General features: G+C 45.6%; 2 protein-coding genes across 2 annotated transcripts in view; one reads left to right on the forward strand and one right to left on the reverse strand.

Moving 5' to 3' along the window:
* Positions 1 to 22,358, reverse strand: part of LOC143986846 (uncharacterized) — a 124,695-nt gene that overhangs the window by 32,132 nt on the left and 70,205 nt on the right. The window lies entirely within an intron of this gene.
* On the forward strand, positions 3,100 to 15,434 carry LOC143989481 (uncharacterized). The gene is made up of 6 exons (XM_077489623.1): positions 3,100 to 3,166; positions 10,110 to 10,311; positions 10,428 to 10,525; positions 10,914 to 11,120; positions 11,247 to 11,385; positions 12,455 to 15,434. Exons 2-6 carry the CDS (start codon positions 10,227 to 10,229, stop codon positions 13,282 to 13,284), a joined length of 1,359 nt encoding a protein of 452 aa, XP_077345749.1. The 5' UTR covers positions 3,100 to 3,166; positions 10,110 to 10,226; the 3' UTR covers positions 13,285 to 15,434.

Here is a 22,358-nt window from a genome sequence, read left to right on the forward strand (position 1 = left end):
ATGTTTTTGGAGTCTATGATCATGTGATTCTACTTTTTTATGCTCTTAAGCTGTGCTTCATGTAAAGTCCTAATTTTTCGCCTTGCTGTAATTTTTTGTATACAATAGGGATGGAGGCAGATGAACCTATTCATTCGTTTCTGTCCCAAAAACCCCGGCCCTCGCTATAATATAGGGATGGAAGCACAATATTTAAGGTAGCATATGGTTTGTTAAATTTATATTGGTCTACCACAAGTTGACCCTTGCTGGACACTATGGATTTCAGAATAATTTTTATTGTTTAATAACATTGTATTGTGGCTGCGGACGCCTGGGTCTGCGTCCCCGGGAGCTGCTATGTGTGGCTTGGCGCCTCCCTCTAATGAGTTTGGGGTGATGGGCGTCGCTACCCACGCATTGACACCACGCTATATGCACTCTGCGTGCAGCATCACGTTACGCCGCGCATCGCTATGCGGCTTTGTTGATTGCCGCACCTGATTGTGCGGTTGTTTGCTATCTGCATTTGACACGAGGGAGGCCTTTGAGTGCCAACAGCCCATTGACGCTAGGCGTCTGGGGGTTGGCCTTGTCCCTCCTCCCTCTGCCTTATAACGCAACGTGGTGTTGGCGGCACATCATGGCTATTTCTCGGCTTCGGAACTGCACACTGATGGAGCACATATTTCACTATTCTTTAGTTCATATACACTGGATTCTATGATTCCCTACTGGTATATGAAGGTAAACAACACATATTTTCAGAGATTTTCATCACGCATAATTGTTATTTTTTTATTTATTATTTTTTATTTATTATTTTTTTCTTCAGTGCCAGATATTCACTTTGCTGTTTGTTTTTTGTTAGTTGTTGCGCATGGTTTGGTTTTACACATTCACAACACATATATATATATTATTTATTTATTTTTTTTTTTGCAGCATATTCACGGAAACCTGCGTTACATCAAAGGGGGGCGGGGTCACCCACACGTCATTGGGGAAGCCAGGCTTCCCCACTTGTGTCAGAGGGGGGCGGGGTCAGGTGATGGGTGGCCCCGCCCTCCTCATATAAGAAATGTCAAGCTGCCGGGATCCCGCAGTGTCTCTGCCAGTGGAGACAGAGGAAGGATGGATGGACTGTGCTGTGATGGACGGAGAGATCACCCCTCGCTGGATCAGATCAGCCATCGCTGGACCCCGGAGAGATGATCATCACTGGATAGCAAGAGTGGATTACCACCACTGGAATCTTTTATTTTTTATTTTTAATAAAGGACTTTTGCAAAAGTGTGTTTGTCTTTTTTTAACATTCTTTTACACTTTCTTTGTGAAATGGTAGGGGTACTTTTGTACCCCCTTACCATTTCAAACAGGGGGGGCGGGATCTGGGGGTCCCCTTGTTAAAGGGGGCTTCCAGATTCTGATAAGCCCCCCGCCAGCAGACCCCCACAACCACCGGCCAGGGTTGTGGGGATGAGGCCCTTGTCCTCATCAACATGGGGACAAGGTGCTTTGAGGGGCGTGTAATCCCAAAAGCATCATCCCAATGTTGAGGGCATGTGGCCTGGTACGGTTTGGGGGGGTCGCTCTCTCTCGTCTGGTTGCGTGCTCGGATAAAGGGTCTGATATGGATTTTTAAGGGGAACCCCACGTCATTTTATTTTTTGACATGGGGTTCCCCTTAATATCCATACCAGACCTGAAGGGCCTGGTAATTGAATTTGGGGGAACCCCACGCTTTTTTTTTTTTTAATCAATGAATTTCAATGAGTGTTCTCTGTATTACGGGAGCCGACAATTCATTATAGCCGCGAGTGATTTTAAATGACTTTTTTTCCTGCAGAAATTACACTTTGTGCAGGGACAGTTCTAAGCACGGGAAACATGCGCCCCTTTACAGGCATACTATAGACACCCCCCCCCCCCCCCCTACGAAATTTAAAGGAATATTACACTTTTATTGTTTCACTTTAAGCATTATTAAAATCACTGCTCCCGAAAAAATTGCAGTTTTTAAAACCTTTTTTTTTGCATTGATACATGTCCCCTGGGGCAGGACCCAGGTCCCCAAACACTTTTTAGGACAGTAACTTGCATATTAGCCTTTCAAATTAGCACTTTAGATTTTGAACGTTCGAGTCCCATAGACTTTAATAGGGTTCTAAAGTTCACACGAAGTTTAGGTCTATTCGCAGGTTCTGGTGCGAACCGAACCGGGGGTTGTTTGGCTCATCCTAATTGGTGACCAATGGGAGAAGGACCCCCTTATATCAGTGGTCAGCTGACGTTCTTACATCATCATCAGTAAGAAGACTGCCCCCCTTACAGATTATTGATGTCAGTTGTTACTGAGACAGAAATTGTTCATTGCTCAAGGAACCCCTAGAAACCTTTGTAGGAACTCTGGCTGAGAAAGGCTGGACTAGGCAGTAATATATCTCTACCCCCCTTGGTAGGAGTGGAGATGACCCCATCTATAAGGATATACAGTACACACTCTGCCCCCAGCTACATCACTGACCTAGTCTCAAAATACCAACCTATTTGTTCTCTTCGTTCTTCTCAAGACCTCCTGCTCTCTAGCTCGCTCATCACCTCCTCCCATGCTCATCTCCAGGACTTTTCCAGAGCCTCTTCAAACCTATGGAGCTCCTTATCCCAATCTGTCCATCTATATACTACTCTATTAGCTTTTAGACGATCCCTGAAAACCCTCCTCTTCAGGGAACCTATCCTAGCACACCTGACAACTATATTTTCATTTTGTCCATCTGATCACCCCCCCCCCCCCCCCCCACAGCTACTACCCTTTGTTCCACTTGGCCCTACCTTCTAGATTATAAGCTCTAACGAGCAGGGCCCTCTGAGGATCCCTCCTGTATTGTATTGTAATTGTATTCTTCCCCGATGTTGTAAAGCGCTGCGCAAACTGTTGGCGCTATATAAATCCTGTATAATAATAAAACACACACAGCACAAGACCGTGTTCACACTATGAGACGTTTCATGGGGCTGCAGTTCCTTTGAGCTCCACAAGGTGGTGATCTCACTTATACCGAGATAGGGAATCTCTATGGAAGACAGACAGGAAGTGATGTCAGGTATAAATAGGAAGTTCCAGGTGAAAAGTGAGTCGGGAGGAATTAGAGAGGAGACATTGCTGGAAGTGGCAGCAGAGGAGGTAATAAGATCTTATTTTCTATTTACACCCAGTAATCCCCCCCCCCCCCCCCCGTCATGTCCGTCCTCTTCCTCCATAGTCACTGTGATGTCTTTTATCTCCAGCAGATGATGATACACACATATATAGTGTGGAAACCTAGATTATAGAAAAGAAAACACTGCACTATCCAAACATAAAAAAGCTGCTAACACACCCAAATGGATATTTCAAAATAAAAAGTGTACAATCTATACAAAAGTGTAGCGCTAAACAAAATACAAGAGAACAAAAAAATTTGCAAAAAATGCACAAACTTATATAGTAACCCCGTGTGCCACCACCTAGGGCTGCATCAATGTTCCTTATGGTGAGAACATTGATCTAGATAAACACCAAAATTGTGTTAATAAGACAATCTGTCACTTAAAAATGTGTATATAAAGACAATACACACATAAAGTTATATTACTTTGTGCTCCTAAACCAAAATGTTCGATAGTCCAAAAAAGATAGTCCAAAAAAGAAAAAAGGACAATAAAGTCTCTTTGTTTAATAAGAATAATCAAATCCCATGTGTGTAATCAGATTCTCAATCCACCTTCACTCTTATAAGGATGGCATTCGAACACCACGTGACAATCCCACCACCACTGTGGATGCGGGCTTACCGGACATATCTGACCCAAACAAATATATATTCAAAGGGTCACACAGGCTTGTGTAGTATCAGATAGAAATTCACACTCGCGAAGGTTGAATCGCCAAGAAAGCATCAAAACCATCTCTCCGCCCATATAGTAGATAGTAATAGGTTATCTCCGACTGTGTAGAGGTCCAGCTCAAAATATTGGATGCATGAAATAAGAAGATGGGGCCATATAGTGTAATTCAATTAAAAAAAACTATTTTAATAAAAGCAGTAATAATAATAACAAACTCACATTTATGAAGTAAATCGAGCGCTTTTCAAATAAAAATCGGCTGCAGTGGAGTCCTCCCGATGCGTTTCGTCCTCAGACATCGTCTGGAGTTGTCTATGTCTGTTGACGATGTCTATGAGGACGAAGCGCATCGGTAGAAATTTCACACTTCCACACCCTTCCTCCGAAGATAAAATCCCCCTGCACACAGCTCCGGGCCACCTCCAGCTAGGGGTGCCACCTTTTCCTCAAGCCAAACCCCCAACACTTTAGCCATGCATGGGAAAAATATTATTTTGAAGGGGGAACACTATGGACTCTGGTGTAAAGAGTAATTCTGACGTAAGGGGGTTTCTGCTCACCAAACCTCTTACTTACATCAGAGATCCAGCATTTCCCCCTTAAATCAGGGATCCCCAAAGCCCCCACTTACACATAGCTCCCAACTGTGCCGGATTTCGAGGGACAGTCCCGGATTTCGAGGGACTGTCCTTGATTTGGAGCAATGTCCCTCTGTCCCTCCTCATTTGTCCCTCATTTTGGTCTGATCTATATAGTTGTGTATATAAAATGCACTTTTTCTCTTTTCAAAAAGTGTTTCCCAGCGCTAAACCTTTTCATCTGATTTCTAAATTGCTGCATTTGTACATTTTAAAAGCCAATATAAAGCAATAGAAGTCATAACTAAATCCACAAGGACTTTTTTTTTTTTTGGTTAGTTCTCCTTTAAGGGTGTGTTCTATGCCTCCATACGTTTGCAAGTAGGTGTCCCTCTTTCTCATCTCAAAATGTTGGGAGGTATGCTTACATGAAGAGTCCACACGGCACCCCTTACATCTGAGTCCCCCTTAACTTAATATACTCACTCACTTGGAGGCAGGAGAGAGAAGGGAGGGGGGGGGGGGGGGAGACTTCAGTCACAGACATTGGAGGGTGAGCTCACTCACCCGAGGATGGAGGCTCAGACATCGACACCTTTCACAATGTATCTGCTGGTTGCTTCAAACTTACAGCCTTTCCTGAGGTGTAGGGGTGGGAGGAGGAGCAGATCAAGCCCTCTCTCCTCTCCTGTCCGTGTATGGGGGATGAGGCCCATGTGCACACCTATGCACTCATCGGTTATGGTACCCGTTTACTTTGGGAGCCACAGTCCTTTCTGAATATTGTGTCCGGGTTTTAGGTGGTCTGAAACCCGGACACACAAATTCGAAACCTGGACTTTCCGGATGAATTCTGGAGAGGTGGCAACCCTACCTCCACCATGTATCCTGGGCCCCACTGCCCCTCCTGCAACATGGTAGATGAATGTAGCCAATGAACCCAGTAGTAATGAGCATTTCATCTTTGAGAGCTGTCCAATAGACACCCCCCCCCCCCCCCACAGTTTTTAAAACATTTTTTTAACCAAAAATATATAGAAAAATACATATCTTTTTTTTGTTTATAGCACAAAAAATTGATGATCAAATACCACCAAAAGAAAGCTCTATTTGTGGGGAAAAAAAAAAGGACGTCAATTTTATTTGGGTACAACGTCGCACTACCGCGCAATTGTCAGTTAAAACAACGCAGTGCCATATCGCGAAAAATTCTCTGGTCATTGAGCAACCAAATCTTCCGGGGCTGAAGTGGTTAAATGTGGTTATGCAAAAAAAAAAACTTGAAACCGCATAATCAGAATAGTTTGCAGGAAGTTGCTCTTGGTTAGGCCGCGGACCCCACCGTACTCTGTGGGGTCACTGTCAGAGTCCTCATCTTCCAGCGAGGACTCCAAAGCCTCAGGTGCCTGGTTGTCAATAGTGTCAGCAACTACCCCTTCACTTGAGCTAGGAGCTGAGTCCTCGGAAAGGAATCAGCAGGGTTGGCAGCCTCTAGGGGTGAGGACTCTGGACTGTCCACAGGCACAGGTCTGGGACTTGTGCCTTCACAATCCATGGGGGACAGAGGCTCCAGTATGAGGGGAGGCAGGTACCATACAAAGGGAACTTCTTGCACAGGTGGGACATGCATGGAGCCCTGGTCCTCTGTCTCAGGCAGGCTTGGCAGAGCAGTTCCCACTCGGCACTCATGGACTTAACAGGTTGCAGTGGAGCCGCTTTTTGATAGGTTTCGAGCCCTCTGAGACTGCATTGTCAGGGATAAAGGTTCCTTCTCCACCCGTAAGGTCCCCCAATTGCAACGGCAATTCATCTAGAATGGCGTCCTCAGACAAGTCCTTGTGTTTCTCCGGCACTACCTGCTTGGCTTTTTGTAGCCAGTCCCAGTGCTCCTGCACCCATGTGCTGGGTGTGCGGGTGGTGGAGTTTCCTGAGGAGTGCCAGTCTACTAGAAAGTGGTTGTAGCATCGCAAAATCAAGAAAAAGAAGGTGTAGCCCTGTGTTGTTGTAGCCCCAAACCACGGCTTCCATATGTAGGTGCCAATGATCTCTGTGACCTTGTTCCAGAGTCTGTAATATGCCCAACAGGGTGTGGTTGAAACGTTTTACAGGCCCCATTCCCCTGGAGGTGGGAAGGCATGCTGTAGGATTTCGGGATACCACTCAAACGGCACAACTCGGACATTTTTTATGACTCGAAGTTTGGGCCTTGGTGCAAGAGTATGCATCGGGGGCAGCCATATGGTTGTACTATGTGTTCCCAGTACAGCTTAGCCGTCTGGTCTTTTGTGGGTACCACCACAGCAAACTTAGTGAAATAATCCACAAAGACCAGGCTCTAACAGAACCCTGAAAGGGAGCTGATGACCATTAGAAATTCCATCATGACCAGCTTAAAGGGCTCTGAGGTAGTGATGGTTATGAGAGTAGGGGAGCATTATGTATGGAACAGGTAGTACATTCCCAGCAAGCCCATTGTAACCACTCAGACAACCGTGGGCAAAGAGGTATCTCCTGACCAGGGTTTTTTTTCAGTTAGTGACGAAGTGCCCACTTGAGGCATGCAGCACTTGACAAACTTGAAGAGTGTGTGACTGGGGGACCACAATCTGGAGTATGTCCCTCTGCCCAGTGGGGATGCATGCCTGGCAATGGAGTACATTGCCTTCGGGACTCGAGGCAGTTCCACTGTCTCAAGACCACTCTCGCTGTGGCGGACAGTCTTTGGCACTCTTGGGAGGACAGCTTGTTCTGCTGTGCCAGGAACTATTGCAGGTGCATGAGGTCAGTTGGATCAGAACCCACTCCTCCAGGGTATACGTTTCGGTGGGCCCTGCCTGGTGGCAGTGGGTAAGACCAGATCAAAATCCTCGTCTTCATCCACGTCTTCTTCTGGGCGCTCTATCGGAAAATGGGAGAGGGCATCTGCATGTCCATTACATTTTCCCAGTTTGTTATGTATCTTGCAGTTGAAACGGACCGATCGGGCTTCCCACCTCTGATCTAATGCCCCTAGTTTGGTAGTTTCCAGGTAGGCAAGAGATTTTTATCCACGAAGACTTCTATTTCTTTACCCATTAGATAAGACGCAAACTTCTGTGATGGCCCACACCAGGGCCAGCAATTCCAGCTTGAAGGAGCTGTAGTTATAAGGATTTCACTCTGTGGGCCGTAGGCTACAACTGGTGTAGGCGATTACTCATTTGCATCCTTCTTGCTCCTGGGTCAGGATGGCCACTAGGACTTGTAGGCTTCCGTGTGTATACTTAGAAGGGCTTTGAGTAGTTGGCATAGGCCAGCAGGAGAGCCAAGGTTGGCTTTTGTTTGAGGACTTCAAAGGGCTTTTGTTAGGGTTCCCACCACTGGGACTGTATGGAGGGTGAGGGCTCCCCCATTTTTCTGTGTCGCCTGGATGCTCAGTGGCTGGGTGAGAGGTGCGTCAATTTGCACAAACTTGGGAATTAACCTATGGTAATATCCTGCTAGCCCTAGGAAAGAGTGTAGCCTGGACCTTACCTGGATCTGGGGAGACCCCTACCAACTCCACAATGTACCCCAGGTATTGGATTTTCTGACACATCAGGTGGGACTCACTGGCTAGGCTTAAGCTTCAACCGTTATTGCATGAAGCGGAGGAATAGCTGGTTCAGATGTTGGATACGATCCTCAAATGACTTGGAGAAGATTATGATGTCATCAATATAGACTAACACAGTCTTGATGTGGAAGTCACCCAAACACCTTTCTATCAGCTGCTGGAACATACTGGGAGCATTACTCAGTCCGAAGGGCATACAATTTAATCCAAATAGGCCCAGGATTTGGATAAAGGTAGTCTTTTCACAGTCTTGTTCCCTTACCGGTACTTGCCAGTATTTGCCCGCCAGATCAAGCATTGAGAAAAATTTAGCTTGGTCCAGTGCCATTAGTGATTCCTCCACCCTGTGTAGTGGTTAGGCATCCCGATGGGTGCAGGCATTTAACTTGCAATAGTCCACACAAAACCGCAGGCTCACATATTTGTTTGTGCACTAGGACAACCGGAGTGGCCCATGGCCTGTGGCTCTCTCAACTCACCCCCACATTGTAGCATTTTATGGATCAAGTCCTTAACCTCCTGGAAAAGTGCTGGGAGAATGTGTCAGTACCACTCCTGGATGGGTGGAGCATCCCCCGTATGAATGTGATGGTCTATTGCAGTGATGGCAAACCTTGGCACACCAGATGTTTTGGACCTACATTGCCCATGATGCTTAACTACACGGCAGAGTGCATGGGCATCGTGGGAAATGTAGTTCCAAAACATCTGGGGTGCCAAGGTTCACCATCACTGGTCTATTGCCTCCATGAAGCCATAATTACCTGGGCTGGTTGCAAATACCAGCAGGTGTTTTTCCAGTATCTGATGACAGAGTCACTATTGAGGCAAGGGATAATACAGAAGGGAATTGCCAATTTGTTGTAGCAGCAGTCTGTACTGCTCCTCATTTAGAGAAGATATGGCAGCCTGTAATGGGGTGCTAACAGCTTCCACTCTTGGCTGGGCCCGGAAATGCAGTACACGGGCGCCACATAGAGATCAATGGTGGTGTGGTTGGGGAGTGGGATCAGGAAGGTTCCCAAGTTGGTAAGCTGGACCAGCACCATCCCCTTATGAACTTTTGGTACCCCTAGTTATACCATTACACTTGCAGCTTCTTTTGGGCCTTGACAGGAAGGGACCAGACTACCTCTTGGAGGAGAGCCAGGAACAGCTTTTGTTTGGGGGTGTGAGGACAACCTCCACCCATTCAGGCTGGGTGGAAGTTGTCCTCACACAGCCTCGGAGGCTTGAATCACGTTAAGCCAGAACGCTCACAGCCCACGGCACTGTGCACACCGGTCTGAATGCTCACATTTGGCCAGCAGACGAGGCCAATTCCTTCAAAACATTCATGCCCAAGAGAATGGGTCACCTGGCAGCGAGTCACCACGACCCCCACCTGTTATACCACCTGGTCTTCTATTTGTATCTTCATCCAGGTGATACCTTCAACTAAGATGGACAGGTTGTTGGCTGCCTTTAGGGCAAGCCAGAAGGGGTCCTCCTGTTCCCACGCCACCACCTCCACTATCATATCATTGAAAGAGAAGGAAGGTTGTGCTTTTATTCATTCCTGCAGGGCTCTCCCAACAGGCCCGGCCTTCATTCCTTCAACAAACTGGTCCCTCAGTATTCTGTCTGAGGCAGTGATGTTGGCACAGCTGTGTACATCCATTTCTAGGCATTTTAACAGGTTTTGGAGTGCTGCCGCAATGCTAGTGAGGCTTTTATCTTCTTGCTGCCTGTGAATGAAGAACCTCCACATTAGCTCCGGGACTGTCACATTTTCTCCAAAATCTGTTTTAGGCCTACCCAGGTGTCCTAGGGCAGCACCACCACTGTTTTAGCGGGCATCATCCTCCAGGGAGTTAATGGGCAGCTCTTCAATTAGCCGGGCAGGAATCTGATGCATAATACTTTGATGTTGCGCAATACAATAAAATAAAATAAATATCCCCTAATCAAAACAAACCATCAACATTTTTATAAACAGGAATTCAATATCCATATATTGCAATCATATAAAGAAAGTTCTCCACCACTGTTATGTGAATTTCTTAATCGCTTCCACTTCTTTTCAGGGTAACCCATGCGATGCATGCAACCACCCGGTGCTCATATAAATGCTCACCTTATTGCACTGACCTTAATGTTAAGTTACCACTATAAGGTGTCAGACTGTCACTGTCTATTTCTCCATGGAGGAGTGGGAGTATTTAGAAGGACACAAGGATCTCTACAAGGACGTCATGATGGACAATCAGCCGCCCCTCACATCACCGGGTAAGAGGAGACTTTATTGTAAAGGAGAGAGCAGTACGGAGGCTCCACCTAGATCCCCCATCATCTGATAAACACATAGAAACAATGTATTCAGTCAGTGTGTGTGTTTCCTACAGATGGATCCAGTAATGGGAACCCACCAGAGAGATGTCCCCGTCCTCTGTATTCCCGGGATTCCACACAGGAAGGTCACACCATCCCTCACCATCATCAGGTAGATGAGGAACAATCACTGATGGTATCATTAGGATCTGTACATTATCTGCATTGTTACAATGTATGTCATTTTTATTATTCAGAGTGGAAACCTGAGAGATTTTAAAGTTGAGGTTAAAGAAGAGATAAAAGAGGAGGATGATGAGGATGGGGTGATGGAGGAGTCTCTAAAAGGACACAAAGATCTATACCAGGACACCATGGTGGAGTCATCCAGCTACAGAAACCCACCAGAGAGATGTCCCCGTCCTCTGTATTCCCGGGATTCCACACAGGAAGATCACACCATCCCCCACCATCATCAGGTAGATGATTGACAATCGCTGGTAGTTGCGATTTATACATAAGTATGTTTGTTACAATGAATGTTTTATTAGATCTTTCAGAGTGGAAATCTCGAGGATGATAATATTGTTGTTAAAGAAGAGTATAAAGAGGAGGATGAGGAGTATGGAGTGATGGAGGAGTTTTCAGAAGGACACAAGGATATGATGGAGCCACCTAATACCAGGAACCCACCAGAGAGATGTCTCCATCCTCTGTATTCCCGGGATTCCACACAAGAAGATCACACCATCCCTCACGGTTTCAAGGTTGGTAGGACAAATCTTTTAGAACATGGACTTTTGGAGGCGATGTGTGAATTTTTTAAATTTGATGTCACAATAAAAAAATCCAAAATTTTACAGATAAAATTTTCCATTCTTCTCTTGGTTTAGGGTGAAGATCTAATAGATATAAAAGTTGAGGTTAAAGCAGAAGAAGAGAGGTATGTGAGGGATGATGAGCAGTCTATGGAGGAGGATGGAATAACGGGGACATTTAAAGAGGAGGACACTCCTACAGAGATCAGCACAGGTGGGTCATTAACACTAAATACATTCCTCCACCCATACTGCTTACTGATTGGTGAGGCAAGGACTGGGTGATATCAGCCTGTAACACCCTGGTCAATTTCATGAGTTCCGGATCTTGCACACTAGATCTTCTTTCTCTCAGATAATCTTTGTTCTGTAAGCTGTAGGCACAATTTACATATCTAGACTGAATTTAAATAAATGCTGGAGGTTTAGCTGGCAGCAAAATGTTGAGTTTTTTTTTTTTTTCACCATAGGCTTTTCCAAACCTACGCACCTAAGGCATGTGCCTTGGGTGTTCAGCCCCATGCTTGGGTCTAGCAAAACCTCTGCCATAGCAATTCTCCCAGGGTTACTTGCTGTAATGTCTGCTGGCTGTGTCGGGTGGAGGGATATGTCTGTATAGTCTCAGACCCAAGTCACCGAGTGCAGTCTCAGGAGATGGGAGGCAGCGGTGTGGGACCTCTGCAACTTAAATTTACACAATCACTGAATAGAAAAATGAAGAGTCCTGACCCTTACACTATGTACTCTGTTTTACATTGAATACTTGTAACCCCTGTATTATATACAATGTCTTGTACATTACATAATTCTGATACTATATTGTCCTAAATGTTTGTTTTATAGTCCGGACCACTGGTGGTAAAAGAGCAGGATCAGTCCAGTCTTCTTCTTGGTTGTTCTCCCCCCATCCTCACTCTCTGACCTCTGGTGGGGCTCAGCCCCGCTGTTATTCATGACTAAATCATGGACTACATAAGGAAGTGCAGGACTTCTTGTGTTGGGAAGATGGCAATGAGTGATAGAGGGGGTGGGGACACTCGTCCTATAATCCCCTCATCACTGTCACTCCTATAAAAGACAGTTCTCGTTGTTTCCTCACTCTCTGACTAAGGTCCATGAATAAAGAAATGATCTGGTAGGAGATCAGAGGACCCATTTACTAGTTACCTTGACGAGGTAATTGTAAGATCCTCAGAGACAAAGCTGCCTGATGTGGGCGGAGTCCTGGTTTAGGGGAACCAATCAGCTCATGTCTAGTAATAATCTTTTTATTTCTATTTTAGTAGATGGACGGGAGATGAGGAAAACCTCAGAGGATTGTCTCACTTTGTCTCCAGACTGTAAAGTAGAAGATGAGGACATCACACAGTATAGTCCAGGAGAAAACCCGACTACCTCAAATGTCCATCTGGCACCACACAGTGTAGATGGACCATCGTATTCCTCTTATCCTGAGGAACCTCAGACTTTGAGGGACTGTGCTGTCCTTCCAACAAATAAGAAGTTTTCCTGTACTGAGTGTGGGAAGTGTTTTCGTTTGAAATCTGATCTTAATATGCATAAAAGAACTCACACAGGTGAGAAGCCGTATTCCTGTCCTGAGTGTGGGAAACATTTTTCAAAGAAGTCTAATCTTCATATACATCAGAGATTTCACACGGGAGAGAAGCTCCATTCCTGTCCAGAGTGCGGGAGATGTTTTGTAAATACATCACATCTTGCTGTACATACACAACGGTCTCACACAGGTGAGAAGCCATATTCCTGTCTTGAGTGTGGGAAACGTTTTATACGAAAATCTGATTTTGTCATACATCAGAGGTCTCACACAGGGGAGAAGCCATATTTCTGTCCTGAATGTGGGAAACATTTTTCACAGAAGTCATATCTATACAAACATCAGAGATTGCACACAGGGGAAAAGCCGTATTCCTGTCCTGAGTGCGGAAAATGTTTTTCACAGAACTCCAGTCTTAACAGACATCAGAAATCTCACACGGGGGAAAAGCCATATTCCTGTCCCGAGTGTGAGAAATGTTTTTCAAGGAAGACCTATCTTGACACACATCAAAGATCTCACATGAGGGAGAAGCCACTTTCCTATCCTGAGTGAGGGAATTGTTCCTCACTGAAGTCCTGTCTTCCTGTACATCAGGGATCCCACACAACCCTCGAGGTGTATTAGTGCCTTGAGTGCGGGAAATGTCTTCTATATGAATGTTGCTGGACATCACAGCTCTCATGTGGGGAGGAAGCACACCCTGATATACACCTCAGATATACTCCATGGCTGATCTTCATCATGTAAGAAACAGTTCATATGAAGATCAGAGATCACCAAAGACATGGATGAAGTGTTGTAGATCCAAGATAGCACACAAGGGAGACGCTACTTTCCTGTTCTTTTTATTTTATTTTTTTTTCAGACAAGTCCTGTTTTTGCAGACATCAAAGATGGCATATGGATGAGAAGCTATATTCCTGTCCTGAGTGTGGCAAATGTTTTTTAAAGAAGGATGATTTTTACTTTAGAGATCGCACACCTAGAAGTAACTTAACTATGGTATTAACTATGGCTCCTCAGATGTACTCCTCAGATGGTTGATCTTCATCACGTAAGAAACCGTTCATAAGGAGCTATTTTATGACTCTCGATAACTCCCTCTCACTCAGTCCTCATCAACTCTTTACTTCGTTCTCCAGTGCCTCAACCCACTAATTCAGTGACTGGAGATTGCAAATACTGGTAACTTCAAAAAGAAGATTGATAACATTTGTAAAGAGAGATCTGCCAACATTCCATGTCCACATGCACACTCAATACTTCCCTTGTTTAATCCTGCTAATATAAAGGAAGTCACTAAACTTCTTTCTAATGCCCATCTAACCATGTCCCTCTGGACCCCATTCCCTTGCAAATATTTCGGTCACCCTCTTGCTCTATCTTACCCCTTGTAACTCACTTCTTCAATCTCTCCCTCTCGACTGGCTTCTTCTCCATCCCGCTAAAGCATGCAGTGGTCCCCCCATACTTAAAAAGCCCTCTCTAGACCTTACCAATCTTAACAACCTAAGACTAATCTCCTTGCTCCCTTCCCCCCCCCCCCCCACAAACTCCTTGATGGCCTGGTCTACAACCACCTGAGCTTCCACCTCATAGAGAATAACCTTCTTGGTCCCCTTCAGTCTGGATTTTGCCCTCAACACTACACAGAAACTGCTTTCCTTAAATTTACAAGCAACTTACGAACGACTACAAAGCCATATACAACTCTGCCCCCAGCTACATCCATCACCAATCTCATCTTATAATATCACCCAAACTGTTCAAGACCTCCTGCTTTTTAGATCCCTCATCACCCTTTCTCATGATCGCCTTCAGGACTTCTCCAAAGCCTTTGCCGTCCTCTGGAACTCCTTACCCCAATCTGTCTGACTATATCTACCATTTAGATCAGGGATATGCAATTAGCGGACCTCCAGCTGTTGCAGAACTACAAGTCCCATGAGGCATAGCAAGACTCTGACAGCCACAAGCATGACACCCAGAGGCAGAGGCATGATAGGACTGGTAGTTTTGAAACAGCTGGAGGACCGCTAATTGCAGATCCCTGTTTTAGATGATCCCTGAATACTCAACTCATTAGAGAGGCCTAATCTGCCTCCACTCAACAACTAAACTTTTATTTTCTCCATCAGCTCATCCCCTACATTTATCAACTGTTTATCTTCCTGTTTAGATTGTAAGCTCTAAGGAGCAGGGTCCTCTGAATTCTACTGTATTATAACTGTACTGTCTGCCTTTAGATTGTAAATTGTTGCGGCTATATAAATACTGTATGTAGGCAGGTTGTTATTTAGCCTAGTTAGTTGCTGGCCCAGGATAAGGATTAATACCTTTCCCTGTTATTTTGCTTGGTGGGTTTCTTTAGGTCTGACCCACTGATCCTGTGTTATAAAAGAGGGACAGGGGTCTGGAGCAGAGAGCCCGGGGGGGGAGAGAGTCAGAGAATTGCACCTATGAGGTGTGAAGGAATGTCGCCTGCTGCTGCCGTCATGTAGAAGGTCATTAGGACCTGGGGGTTCGCTCCTCAAGACACCAACTATTGGAGAATACCAGCTAATGGACCTTTTAAAACATGGACTCTCTACTTTTGCAGTTATGCCGGTGTTAAGATTGGGGCCGTAGGGAAGGAACTGTTTCTTGAGTTTTGGAACTCTCTCATGTTTTGCACCTTTTTCTACGTAAAGCTTTTAATTTCGCTTTCTGCCTGGTCTGGATTTATTCAAAGGAGTGCAATGCAAGTAACCGGCACACATGGTCTACACTTTGGGTCACTGTACACATTGGGGTAGAAAGACATTGGTATAAGGAGGTAATACAGTGTGAAGTATAAGCCAGTGGCTACCAAGGATAACGAAGGTTTCACATGCAGCCTGTCATTAAGCGTAGAGATGAGTCCGATTTTACGTTCGACTCGGGACATCGGGTGTTCGCTGAACAGCGAACAATATGCGTTGTTCGAGGCAAATTCGAAAGCTGCCGGGAACACCGTTAAAGTCTACGGGACACTAACATGAAAAATCTAAAGTGCTAGTCGTAAAGGCTTATATGCAAGTTATTGTCATAAAAAGTGATGGCGACCCGGGTCCTGCCCCAGGGGACATGTATCAATGCAAATTTTGTTTTTTCAAACGGCCGTTTTTGCGGGAGCATTGATTTTTTATTTTTTTTTATAGTTAAAGTTAAGCAATAAAAATGTAATATTCCTTTAAATATCGTGCCGGGGGGGGGGGGGGGGGTGTCTATAGTATGCCTGTAAAGTGGCGAAAATTTTCCTGTGTTTAGAACAGTACCGCAGCAAAATGACATTTCTAAAGGCAAAATTGTCATTTAAAACTGCTCGCAGCTGTAATGAATTGTAATGAATTGTCAGGTCTCGGCAATATAGAGCATGGGCTTCCCCCCCATTACATGGCCCTTTGGGTCTGGTATGAATATTAAGGAACCCCGAATCATAATATAAGAAAACAATTGCATGGGGGTCCCCCTAAAATCCATACCAGGCCCTTCGGGTCTGATATGGAAATTAAGGGGAACCCTGCTCCAAATTTTTTAAAAAATGGTGTAGGGGTCCCCCCAAAATCCATACCAGACTCTTATCCGAGCACGCAACCTGGCAGATCGCAGGAAAAGAGGGGGATGAAAGAGCGCCCCCCCCTCCTGAACCATACCAGGCCACATGCCCTCAACATGGGGCGGGTGCTTTGGGGTAGCCCCCCAAAGCACCTTGTCCCCATGTTGATGGGGACAAGGGCCTCATCCCCACAACCCTTGCCTGCTGGTTGTGGGGGTCTGTGAGCAGGGGGCTTATCGGAATCTGTAGGCCGTACTTGTAGCCCTAAGGCTACTTGGTCAACCAGACACCCAGGAAAGGACCCGCCGAGGAAACCAGACCATCATTATATTTCCATGCTGTTACCTTACAGCTGGGAGGTAAGAGGCCACCCCTTCTAGAGGTGTCACTGCATGGAAAGAAGGGATACCCACCACACCTGTGTTTGCACGATCAAGATTGGGACAATCACGTTTTCACTACTATTGAATTCAGAGATCCATCACTATTGCACTTTTTGTATCTATCAAGCACTCTAAGATTTTATAGTTTTGCTTATTTACTTATTTGTACTAGATGTTTATCTCACTATTGCGCCTTAACCGCTTCAATACCAGGTACTTAGACACCTTCCTGCCCAAGCCAATTTTCAGCACTGTCGCAATTTTAATGACTATTGCGCAGTCATGCTACACTGTACCCAAACACATTTTTTTGAATTTTGTTCCCACAAATAGAGCTTTCTTTTGGTGGTATTTGATCATCTCTGCGGTTTGTATTTTTTGCGCAACAAATAAAAAATGACCGAAAAAAAAAAGTTTTTTAAACATTTTTGTAAATAAGTACATTTTCTTCTTCAATGACGGGCACTGATGGGCACCGATGAAGTGGCACGGACGGGTACTGATGATAAGCACTGATAGGCGCTTGTAGGTGGCACAGATGGGCACTGATTGGTAACACTGATGGGTGGCAATGCTGGGCATCTGTTATATAATGGTGCCAGTCAGTGCCCATTTGTGGGCACTGATTGGGCATAATTTGCACATGTGGGTGGCCATGGGGTACATACCTGGCCATCCACATGTTGCCCCCTTCCCTGGTGGTCCTGGCAGCTATGCTGGTGGTCTAGTGAGGGCATCCGAGGGGGGGCTGTGCTGATAAACAATCAGCGCAGACCCCCCCCGTCAGGAGAGCCGCTCAGCGGCTCTCCTCTACTCGCGTCTGTCAGACACAAGTGAGGAAAAGCCGATCAACAGCTTTTCCTGTTGACATCATGATCAGCCGTGATTGGACACGGCTGATCACGTGGTAAAGAGCCTCCGTCGGAGGCTATTTACCAAGATCTGTGTATCGGTGTGTCAGACTGATACACCGATCGCCGCAATGCCCACCCCCACGGACGCGCGTCGGCTGTTATCCTGAAGGACATCATATGACGCCCAGTCAGGATAACTGAACCACCGCACGGCCGGACAGGAAGTTGTTAAGGAGTTATATGCAGTGGACTTTGGAGTTTTAACTGCCATCTTGCCCTTTAAAAGTTACATTCAGTTTACACTAAGGGTTGGATATCCATCGTATGTTTGAATCTTAATTTTTATAATTTTCTGTATATTGTGCAGTTTATTTGTAACAGCGCAGCACCATTCATTAGCACTGTATAATTTTGATTTCTGGAGTCACCTTATCGGTGCTTGCAGCAGTTACACTTTTATTTCTATATACTCAAATACGCAAATGCTGCATTCACCCTCTGGCTCTATTCTGCACTCTCTAACCCACATCTTCAATCTCTCCCTCTCTTCTGGCATCTTCCCCAAGCCCTTGTACACACGGTCGGACATTCCGATGGACAATGTCGGTTAGGACCGTGTTGTCGGATAATCCGACAGTGTGTGGGTTCCATCGGAGTATCCGACGGACCAAGTTGTCCAGCTGGGCTATAAAATTTTCCGACAACATGATCCGATTGGACTTTGTCCGATCATGTGTAGAGAATTCCGATCGGACAAAGTGCCACGCATGCTCAGATCAAATTCCTAGACCAAAGCTCTTGGCTACTAGCCTGAACGTAGTCCTGTCCTAACGAAATAACGTCAATCACGTTAAGTACGATCGGATTTTCTGACAACTTTGTCTGACTGTGTGTATGCAACAGTTTCAGGACAAAAACTGATGGATTTGGTTGTCGGAATGTCCGACCGTGTGTACAAGGGCTTAAACATGCATTTGTCAGCCCCATACTTAAAACGCATTCACTGGACCCATCCAATCTTAACAACCTACGCCTCATCTCCTTGCTCCCCTTTTTTTTTCCAAACTCCTTGAACGTCTGGTCTAGAACCGACTGAGCGTTCACCTTGCTGATAATAGCCTTCTTGATCCCCTTCAGTCTGGATTTTGTCCCCAACACTCCACAGAAACGTCTCTCCTAAAACAAACGATCTATTAACGGCCAAAACCAATGGCCACTATTCTGTACTCCTACTCCTAGGCCTCTCTGTTGCCTTTGATACGGTTGACCACCCCCTCCTCCTCAAAAAAAAACTCCATGCCTTTGGTCTCCATGACTGTACCCATCCCTGGTTCTCTTCCTACTTATCCAACCGCACCTTTAGCGTTTCTTACAACTCTACTTCCTCCTCTCCTCTTCCTTTCTCTGTTGGGGTACCCCAAGGTTCTGTTCTTGGACCTCACCTATTTTCAATCTACACCTCCTCCCTGCCTCAGCTGATAGCCTCCCATGGCTTCCAATACCACCTCTACGCTGACGTCATCCAAGTCTATTTCTCTACCCCTGAGCTTACGCCTTCCGTCTCCTCACGTATCACTAATTCTAACCAATGCGCCCCTCTAACCTCACGTCCCTTTCTAACCAATGACACAACAAAGCTCTTAATTCACTCGCTGGTCATCTCTCACCTCGACTACTGCAACTCCCTTCTCATTGGCTTACCTCTACATAGTCTACCCCCTCTTCAATCCATCATGAATGCTGCTGCCAGACTCATCCACCTTACCAATTGCTCTGTGTCTGCTACTCCTCTCTGTCAATCCCTCCACTGGCTTCTGCTCACCCAACAAATTCAATTAAAAATACTAACAACTACTTACAAAGCCATCCACAATTTAGCCCCCAGCTACATCACTAGCCTAGTCTAAATACCAACCTACTCATTCTCTTTCGTTCCTCTCAAGACCTCCTGCTCTCTAGTTCCCTCGTCACCACCTCCCATGCTCCCCTCCAGGACTTTTCCAGAGCCTCTCCAATCCTTTGGAACTCCTTACCCCAATCTGTCCGATTATCTCCTACTCTATTAGCTTTTAGATGATCCCTGAAAACCCTCCTCTTCAGAGAAGCCTACCCTACCCACACCTAACAACTGTACAGTAAATCCTTGGTTTGAGATTAACTTGGTTTGAGAGCATTTTGCAAGACAAGCAAAATTTTTAAATACATTTTTACTTGATATACAAGCGATGTCTTGATATAAAAGTAGTTTCACGTCACAACAGAGTATAAAAGAGAAGAGAGGCACCTCTAAGTGTAGCAATATAGTTACATTTATTGAAGGTACAACATTTAGAAACTCAAGAGGCACATCCACGTATGCAGGCATCCGGGGTAAAGCTGTCCACATAGATCATCCTCCGCGCCGCCATCAACGTCGTCCCTTCCACGCTGTGCTCCACAAGTGCTTTAAGCCTTTTTTTCAGATCACTCTACTGCAGGGTAGTCTTCCTGGTCAGATTGCAGACTGACAGCGGTGAGTGCCGGCGATGTGGAAGACGGTCTATGTGTGATAGCTTTACCCCAGATGCCTGCATACTGAGATGTGCCTCTTTTAATCATCAACCATGTGGCTTGCTAAATGTTGTACCTTCATTAAATGTAACCATATCGCTACACTTATGCCCCATACACACGGTCGGACATTCCGACCACAAAATCCGTCTGATTTTTTCCGATGGATTTTGGCCGAAACTTGTCTTGCATACACATGGTCGCGCAAAGTTGTTGGAAAATCCGTTCGTTCAAAACGAGGTGACGTATAAAACGTACAACGTGGCTACGAAGAGGCCAGTAGCCAATAGCTTTCGTCCCCAAATTTATTCTGAGCATGCGTGGCACTTTGTGCATCGGAATTCTATGCACACGATCGGAAATAGTCCGATCGGATTTTGTTGTCGGAAAATTTTATGTCCAGCTCTCAAACCTTTTCCGTCAGAAATTCTGATGGAAAAAGTCCACTAGAGCCCATACACGATCGGATTTTCCGACAACATAATCTGATCTGACTTTTCGACCATGTGTACGGGGCATTAAAGGCGTCTCTCTTCTCTTTTATACTCTGGAGCTCCTGCTGGATTTTTATTCTAATCTCTTATGGAGGCTTCCATTTGTGGAAGGACGTTTTATGGTTACACACTTATCACAGTGCTATAATCTTTTTATATGGACTATAAACTGAAGGATTTATGAATAAATAGTTGTGGAACGAATCATCTGAGTTTCCGTTAATCCTTATGGGGAAATTCGCTTTGATATACAAGTGCTTTGGATTACAAGCATGTTTCCGGAATGATTTATGCTCGCAATCCCAAATTTTTACTGTATTTTCATTTTCTCCGTCGGCTCATCCCCCAAACTAAATAAACCTTTTGTTCCACTTGACCCTCCCTTCTAGATTGTAAGCTCTAACAAGCAGGACCCTCTGATTCCTCCTGTATTGAATTATATTGTAAGTGTACTGTCTGCCCCCATGTTGTAAAGCACTGCGCAAACTGTTGGCGCTATATAAATCCTGTATAATAATAACTCACCTTCACCTATAGTGATAGCGTGAGAGTACCCCCCCCCCCCTTTTTTCATGCCATACAGTATTGCTGTGATTCAGATTCCCCTAGTGGTGCAGAGTGGAAACTGTAATGAGAAGGCCACAGATAGATGGACGGAGCAGAGACATCCAGAGAGGGATGCCGTGTTGTTAAAGAGGAAGTAAACCGTGATGGGTGTTACTTCCTCTTTGTTTCCCTGCAAAGGTAATAGTATCATAGTAGCCCATTATGTGACACTTACCTGCAGGAGAAGCCCGCAATGTCCCCATCTTCCTCGCTAGTAACGAGTGTCCATTCTTCACCCCTCTTCCTTCTGGGGGCCAAGAACTCCGGCTCTGTGACTGGCCGGAGTTGCGTGACGTCGCGCGACTTTAACAGTGTGCCCTTTCTAACTCCGGCGCATGCGCAGAAGAAATCGCCCGTACGGCGATTTGCAAATATCCCCTAGACAGTGCAGGCCTGGGAGATATTACCAGCACCTACCGGTAAGCCTTAAACTAGGCTTGCCTGTAGGTTAAAGTGGTTGTAAAGGGTTTACAACCACTTTAACTGCTCTGTCGGCTTTGCGAGCTGGCCAGTGCAGTTATGGTCTTCAATCACAAATAGTGGCTGTGACAGACCTAGCTGGGACCGAGGCTCTTGGAGGGGACTGAATGCGAATGAGTCTAGTCTGGCTTGACACGGATTCTAAAGGGTATTTCACCTATTGTTGTTTGTGCTAATTAACCTGCAATTGAATGAAGGAGTCCAGTGTTGATTAGACAATTAGCTCATGCTAATTAGGTTAGGTTTTAGTCACCCCGCTGTATATATTTTGTGTGAGATCTCAAATAAAGGTCATTCCTGATGTCCTGGTCCTGCGGCCCCCCCTCCCCAAAGCACCTTTTCCCCATGTTGATGAGGACAAGGGCCTCTTCCCGACAACCCTGACCATTGGTTGTTGGGGTCTGCGGGTGGGGGGCTTATCGGAATCCAGGAGCCCCCATTCACACGGGGGGGGGGAGTGTAAATAAAAAACACAACACTGGTTTTTAAAGTAGTTTATTAGTAAGCTGCGGGGGTCTTCTTCCAAATACGGGGGTTTTCTCGCCGGGCTCCTCTGCTATCTTCTGGTCTTTTGCTAGCGGATGAGCCTGGCTTTATTGTTCGTTGTCACCGCCGACCGGGGGTCTTCTTCCGACTTTGGGGGTCTTCTTCTTCCGACTTCTCCCACTCTTCGGTTCTTCTG

The sequence above is a fragment of the Lithobates pipiens genome, unplaced genomic scaffold (assembly GCF_037356315.1).
Source record: "Lithobates pipiens isolate NorthernLeopardFrog02 unplaced genomic scaffold, aLitPip1_a1.2 Scaffold_18, whole genome shotgun sequence".
Lineage (NCBI taxonomy): Eukaryota > Metazoa > Chordata > Amphibia > Anura > Ranidae > Lithobates > Lithobates pipiens.